The sequence below is a fragment of the Sardina pilchardus genome, chromosome 14 (assembly GCF_963854185.1).
Source record: "Sardina pilchardus chromosome 14, fSarPil1.1, whole genome shotgun sequence".
Lineage (NCBI taxonomy): Eukaryota > Metazoa > Chordata > Actinopteri > Clupeiformes > Clupeidae > Sardina > Sardina pilchardus.
Window position 1 is genome coordinate 1,277,970 of NC_085007.1, and position 7,500 is coordinate 1,285,469.

The 7,500-nt window shown below is 44.9% G+C and overlaps 1 protein-coding gene across 1 annotated transcript in view; it reads right to left on the reverse strand.

Moving 5' to 3' along the window:
- The window catches only part of LOC134101194 (astrotactin-2), a gene marked incomplete in the record, with an annotated part of 85,178 nt that overhangs the window by 7,738 nt on the left and 69,940 nt on the right, over positions 1-7,500 (reverse strand). The window contains 1 exon segment of the mRNA XM_062554792.1: positions 7,352-7,500. This exon segment is cut by the window's right edge and continues 35 nt beyond it. Coding sequence (XP_062410776.1) covers positions 7,352-7,500 — 149 coding nt within the window.

A 7,500-nucleotide genomic window follows, 5' to 3' on the forward strand; every position in this document is an offset into this window, starting at 1 on the left:
CTATGATATTCCTACTCATAGAATAACCACTACATAGTTACATATACTCTATCTTATTCACATATGGATGTACGGTGTGTGTATGTTTGTATGTGAGTAACAATATGGTGGATATTCTCTAGTGCTCTAGGAAGTGAATAAATGAGTGTTCTGAAAACAGAATCTTCTTTTTCACCAGTCTGGTATGCAAGACACTTAGCTTAGCGAGATATCACTGTAACTTGGGGTAGTGTTTCTATTACAATATTAGCTTAGCGAGATATTAGCTTGAGGTAGTGTTACTATTACAATATTAGCTTAGCGAGATATTAGCTTGGGGTAGTGTTACTATTACAATATTAGCTTAGCGAGACATTACTGTAACTTGGGGGTAGTGTTACTATTACAAAATTAGCTTAGCGAGATATTAGCTTGGGGTAGTGTTACTATTGCAATATTAGCTTAGCGAGATATTACTGTAACTTGGTGTAGTGTTTCTATTACAATATTAGCTTAGCGAGATATTAGCTTGAGGTAGTGTTACTATTACAATATTAGCTTAGCGAGATATTAGCTTGGGGTAGTGTTACTATTACAATATTAGCTTAGCGAGACATTACTGTAACTTGGGGGTAGTGTTACTATTACAAAATTAGCTTAGCGAGATATTAGCTTGAGGTAGTGTTACTATTGCAATATTAGCTTAGCGAGATATTAGCTTGGGGTAGTGTTACTATTACAATATTAGCTTAGCGAGATATTAGCTTGAGGTAGTGTTACTATTGCAATATTAGCTTAGCGAGATATTAGCTTGGGGTAGTGTTACTATTACAATATTATTTTAGCGAGATATTACTGTAACTTGGGGGTAGTGTTACTATTACAAAATTAGCTTAGCGAGATATTACTTGGGGTAGTGTTACTATTGCAATATTAGCTTAGCGAGATATTAGCTTGGGGTAGTGTTACTATTATAATATTAGCTTAGCGAATATAAGTTGTTTTATGTCTTGATAGCATCACTCCAAATGTGTGGTCAACCCTCTAAAGCTAAGCCTTGTTACGGCCAATAGGCCAGATGAACTGGTCGGACCCCGAAGTAGGACACAAGCAAAAATGGAAATGGTTAAACAGTAATTTAATGTTCAGAGGACAAAAACTCCTTCTAATGAGACAGCAGGCCAATGCAGAGTAAGACAATGAAAGTCAATGAGAGCAGGCAACAGACAAGGTCGAGAGCTAACAATCCAGACACAGTAATCCAAAAATCCAGGACAGAAAACAGTCCAAAGTCCAGTAATAAAGTTCAATCCAAAAAAATCCAGAAAAAGACGGTAAATCCAAAAAGGTCAATCCAAAGGGAAAGTGTAGCAGCAGCAGTGGCAACATGGCAAGATACAAGATAGCTCCGCACTGAATGATTCCAAGAGCCCGGCCTAAATACTATGCCTGATTGAGTAATCAGACACAGGTGTGCTGATCAGCAGAGCAGGGAGACAGGAGAGGTAGGGCAGCAGCAAAACATGGACTGGAGTAAACTGCCTGGGAATGGAGCGCCCTCAGAACAGCCAGCCACAGGAAAAAACCTGGCTCAGGATCTGGAAGGTCCTGGACGATTCGTGACAAGCCTTCCCTGTTCCCATGCCTACATGTTAAGGATTCTTCCGTTCCAAGTGACAAAAGTGACAACTGTCATACTGAACAAGTCTTCAGTACATAAAGCAGGGAGTGATGTTATTTGTCTTTTTATTGGGATGCAAGTTACATGTGGTGGGTGTCACATTATATGTTATATGTTATACTGTACTTGTATGTTATGTGTGATGTGTAATGTGCAATGTGCAATATGTGATGTCTGATGTGTGATAAGTCATATGTGATGTGAACATCAAATGCTCTTTACAAATCTCTTTTATGGAATGTTGATTGATGTGTGAAGAAGAATATCCTTATAGGACAATAAAGACTCTATCTATCTATCTAAACATGAGCACCACAACAGAAATAAGATTCTGGGTTTTGCTGAGTTTGCATCCATTTGATGAACATGATCTCTGTACTGCAGGGCTCTATGTGCTTTTGAAAATCATCAAAATAAAGTCAGTTGATCAATCAGGCCTATGAACAAAGCCACTTCGATTCCTGGCACTGAGTGGTGTCCATCTCTGAAGATGACCAGCGATCCTTCATCCGGCTGGTGGTTTGGCCAAAGGCCAAGGACGTTTGACGATCAAAAGCCTTTTATTGAACCATCACATCGATCAAGGAGGGTTGGCTCCCCCCCCCACACACACACACACCCTATAGTGAGGGCCGAGGAAGATTCCTGCAACCTGCACAGACCACACAACTCTTACTGGACCGGCTATGCGGTTCAGATGAACCCTGGGTCTCAATGGACCTGCCTTCCACGCACGGCCCTCATAGTAAGTGGCGAGGCTAATACTCCTCGCGGCTAATCTGATTAGCATCGGCCAGCGCGGGACTGGACGGCAGGCTGCTGAGCTGACGAGCGCGTGCTGGGAAGGGCCGAGCGGCTCAGCTGGTGCGAGCGATGACCGGCGCTCTCTCTGCGGAGCTCGCGGGCGCTCGGGGGCCGTCAGCGGGCAGGATTGATGGACGTGGCCAGATGCATCAGATTAATGGGTCCAGTATTGGTGCCGTATTGATGGGCGTCTCCAGATCCATCTCAGTAATGGCCTTAGTATTGACACCGTATTGATAGGCCCGCTGCACCGGTGACGTCGTCCAACAAGCGCTGCTTTACGACACACATCACGTTTCCCTCTCACTGTATAATGTGTGTGTGTGTGTGTGTGTGTGTGTGTGTGTGTGTGTACGGGCGAGCACTGCTGTGTGTGTGTGTCAGCCTAAATGAGAGAGACATTCTAATATATTTTAACAAGATGGATTATAGTCTTTCATCATCTTCCTATGCCTAATTGATGTGGTTATTGTTTTGCAAAAGTATGAGGTCCCATTTGTGTTTTATGCACACAATCATATTGTTGTTGTTGTTGCTATATCCAGTCCGAAGTTATTGCCCAGAAATAATGATCTCAAGCACTCAAAGAGTTTAATCTCTTCATAAATGCTTAAGTACAAATAATACTGTAATTTCTACATCTTGGACGTAAAATGCAGGTACCTATTCAGCATGAAATAAGAATAAAAAGGTAAATTAAAGGAAATAAAAACATGTGAAAATATATTGCAGCAGCGTGCAGATTTTTTTGACGAGATTTATGTCCTTCTGAGATGGCACTCTAATGGAAGAACGCTGCTCATGATTGGCTTCATAGACTTGCATCTGCAGCCAAAGCCTAAACCAATAGTTTTCAGTCCAAAATTACTGCTGACCACAGTGTTTCTGTGTGTGTGTGTGTGTGTGTGTGTGTGTGTGTGTGTGTGTGTGTGTGTGTGTGTGTGTGTGTGTGTGTGTGTGTGACGAGTGGGATACCAGAGCGAGAGAGTGAGGGAGAGCATGAGGAGGAGGTAGAGTTAAGAACATAGTGACCATACTGACCACAATGTTTACATATATATGTGTGTATGTGTGTGTGGTGTGTGTATGTGTGTGTGGTGTGTGGTGTGTGTATGTGTGTGTGTGTGTGTGTGGTGTGTGTGTGTGTGTAGGGGGGGGAGGGGCATGTGTATGTGTGTGTGTTTGCATGCATGTGTATATGTACTTTTGTGTGAATGTGTCTGTGTATGCTGGTGAGTATGGGCTTACGTGTGTGTGTGTGTGTGTGTGTGTGTGTGTGTGTGTGCGCGCGTGCGTGCATATGTGCGTGCGTGTGTGTGTGTGTGTGTGTGTGTGTTGCTGTGTGATGAGTGAGGGAGAGAGAGGGGAAAAGTCAAGTGAGCAGAAGGTAAACAAGTATTTAGGGGCTCGGAGATGAAAGCGCTTCGTCTTCTTCTGACGTCTTGAGGGGCTGAGACGCAGCCTGTTCTAAACCTCGGCCTCGTAAAGAAATGCCCCGCACCCCTCAGAGCTGCCTCGTAAATGCCCCGTGTGTGCCCCTGAGAGCTGCCTCGTAAATGCCCCGTGTGTGCCCCCGAGAGCTGCCTGAGCTGTGGGAACGTCACCTCAGCCCGTCAGCCTGCTGCACATCAAGGCCAGAACAAACAACCCCACGGGGTCACCATCCCTTGGGCTCTCGGACACAACACGGGCTCTCGGACACAACATGGGCTCTCGGACACAACACGGGCTCTCGGACACAACACGGGCTCTCGGACACAACATGGGCTCTCGGACACAACATGGGCACTCGGACACAACACGGGCTCTCGGACACAACACTTGGAGAAACGAAAGTGACATCTGTGTCATGACAACAACATGATGGTAAACCCATCCGACCAGACTGCTGGGTGAGCTGATGGGTTGGCCGCACGTGTTCCAGGGTAGTGAACTAGTATTTACATATTCGCCTCCACCATTCACGCCTTCTGCCCTGCGGGTGCCAACCTGCTACAGTGGCATTACATGACAGCCGCTACATTCACTAAACATGTACAGTAGGACCCTCAAGCATTACATTACAGCCGCTTCATTCACTATACATGTAGGACCCTCATGCATTACACTACTGCCTAGTTATCTATCTATAGTAATGCAAGGAACGTCTGTCTGTGTGTCTGTCCACGCATAACTCTCGAACCACTCATCCGCCTGCGCTCAAATTTGGTGGGTGTCATCCTAATGGCACGAGTGTGTGCAGTGCCAAATTTCATGTTATACGAACAAAAAAAGCCACATCTAAGGGCTCTGCACTAGTTAGATTAGTTTTAAGTCTTTAGGCTACGGACTGGTTTGCAAGTTGCATTCATGTCCTCTCCTGCCCACCACTGAGCCCTTCCTCTCCCCAACAGACGCCAGAGGGATACAGTGAGGCCTCTATTATGGTGTGTGTGTGTGTGTGTGTGTGTGTGTGTGTGTGTGTGTGTGTGTGTGTGTGCTACCATTTCCAATAGTGCTGGTTTTTGCACATTTGTCTGCCATTTGCACATTTCTCTCAGCTGGTTTGAGACCTGGCATCCACTGACATCACAGTGTAGCGTAGCATCATGTAGCCCACCACAGTCATAGCGTAGCGTTGCACAGCACATCTCCAGGCATAGCTGAGGCATTTTTCATCAGTTTTGAACAAATTCCTGGGATGGAGTGCTTTACATGTTAACAAATGTTGTGCTTCCAGACAATTCCAGCCAGTTGTCTCCGAGAGATTCTGGGAGATTCCAAGAGATTTCAGGGTGTCGAGAACCCTCAAAGTCACACTCCACAACGTTATGCTGATGGGACTTGTGTGTGTTTGGTGTCAAGCTCCCCACAGCACACAGACTTGGCTGGCGTGCATCTGGTATAAGTGGTGGCATCAAGTTTACAGCAAATGCAAATTGAATTTGTGGTAGACCAATAGGATAGAATTTCTTCACTGGACACACAATTGGACCCATTCTTGTGGTGTTCTCATGTCAGAGTTTCCCATGAACGCTTGAGTGTGTTCAGATCTGACGACTACAATGTTCAGCAAGCCTCAGGTGGTCATGCAGCTCTACGTGAACGCAGACATGTCTTAGAGAGACACCATGTGTGTGTGTGTGTGTGTGTGTGTGTGTGTGTGTGTGTGTGTGTGTGTGTGTGTGTGTGTGTCAGGGCCAGAGTGGTGAGAGGAGCTCATGAGCCAACCTTACTGGGTTACTGGTACTGGGTTACTTGGGGTGGGATGCTAAACTTTACTGTATTCAGTGTTGGAGTAGGATGCTAAACTTTACTGTATTCAGTGTTGGGGTGATGGGATGCTAAACTTTACTGTATTCAGTGTTGGGGTAGGATGCTAAACTTTACTGTATTCAGTGTTGGGGTGATGGGATGCTGAACTTTACTGTATTGAGTGTTGGGGTAGGATGCTAAACTTTACTGTATTCAGTGTTGGGGTAGGATGCTAAACTTTACTGTATTCAGTGTTGGGGTGATGGGATGCTAAACTTTACTGTATTCAGTGTTGGGGTAGGATGCTAAACTTTACTGTATTCAGTGTTGGGGTGATGGGATGCTAAACTTTACTGTATTCAGTGTTGGGGAAGGATGCTAAACTTTACTGTATTCAGTGTTGGGGTGATGGGAGGCTAAACTTTACTGTATTCAGTGTTGGGGTGATGGGATGCTAAACTTTACTGTATTCAGTGTTGGGGTAGGATGCTAAACCTTACTGTATTCAGTGTTGGGGTGATGGGATGCTAAACTTTACTGTATTCAGTGTTGGGGTGATGGGATGCTAAACTTTACTGTATTCAGTGTTGGGGTGCTGGGATGCTAAACTTTACTGTATTCAGTGTTGGGGTGATGGGATGCTAAACTTTACTGTATTCAGTGTTGGGGTGATGGGATGCTAAACTTTACTGTATTCAGTGTTGGGGTAGGATGCTAAACTTTACTGTATTCAGTGTTGGGGTAGGATGCTAAACTTTACTGTATTCAGTGTTGGGGTGCTGGGATGCTAAACTTTACTGTATTCAGTGTTGGGGTGATGGGATGCTAAACTTTACTGTATTCAGTGTTGGAGTAGGATGCTAAACCTTCCTGTATTCAGTGTTGGGGTAGGATGCTAAACTTTACTGTATTAAGTGTTGGGGTGATGGGATGCTAAACTTTACTGTATTCAGTGTTGGGGTAGGATGCTAAACTTGACTGTATTCAGTGTTGGGGTGATGGGATGCTCCATCACTGTCTGCATCATTTGTACACATGGTATACTGTTCTTGGCGGCTCTGTTATGCTGTGTTACACAATGTGTTGTACAGTAGATAAAGTAAACCATTGCTCTAAAAACCTTTTAGATTATTGGACTATATACAGTGTGTTGCCTTTCCATTAATGAGTGCTCAAGTCAAATGATGTTTCATTAATTAGCAGAACTTTGAATTGTTTAATGTTAAGTTGCACTGCACAACATTACAGCATTTTATATCGGCTTGCTTGTGCAAAGTAAAACTATGCCCTTGAGCCAGCATCTCAAGATGGCATGGTGCATATCAACATAAACCAACTAACACAAAAAACAAACCAAACCAAACCCAGATTAGTGTGTGTGATGAAGTGTGTGTGAGTGTGTGTGTGTGTGTGTGTGTGTGTGTGTGTGTGTGTGTGTGTGTGTGTGTGTGTGTGTGTGTGTGTGTGTGTGAGAGAGAGAGAGAGAGAGAGTGTGTGTGTGTGTGTGTGTGTGTGTGTGTGTGTGTGAGAGAGAGAGAGAGAGTGTGTGTGTGTGTGTGTGTGTGTGTGTGTGTGTGTGTGTGTGAGAGAGAGAGTGTGCGTGTGTGTATGAGTGTGTGTATGTGTGAGTGTACAGTACGCATGGCTGTGTACCTCGGTCCCAGCTCATCCTCGCTCCTCCACACAAAGTCTCCGAACTTGTCGTAGTGGGAGTTGTAGTGGTGCTGCACCCGGTACAGCAGGGGCGGAGGCACCTCCATCAGCGTGTTGTAGGCCATCTGCTGCTCCTTACCGCTGGTGTA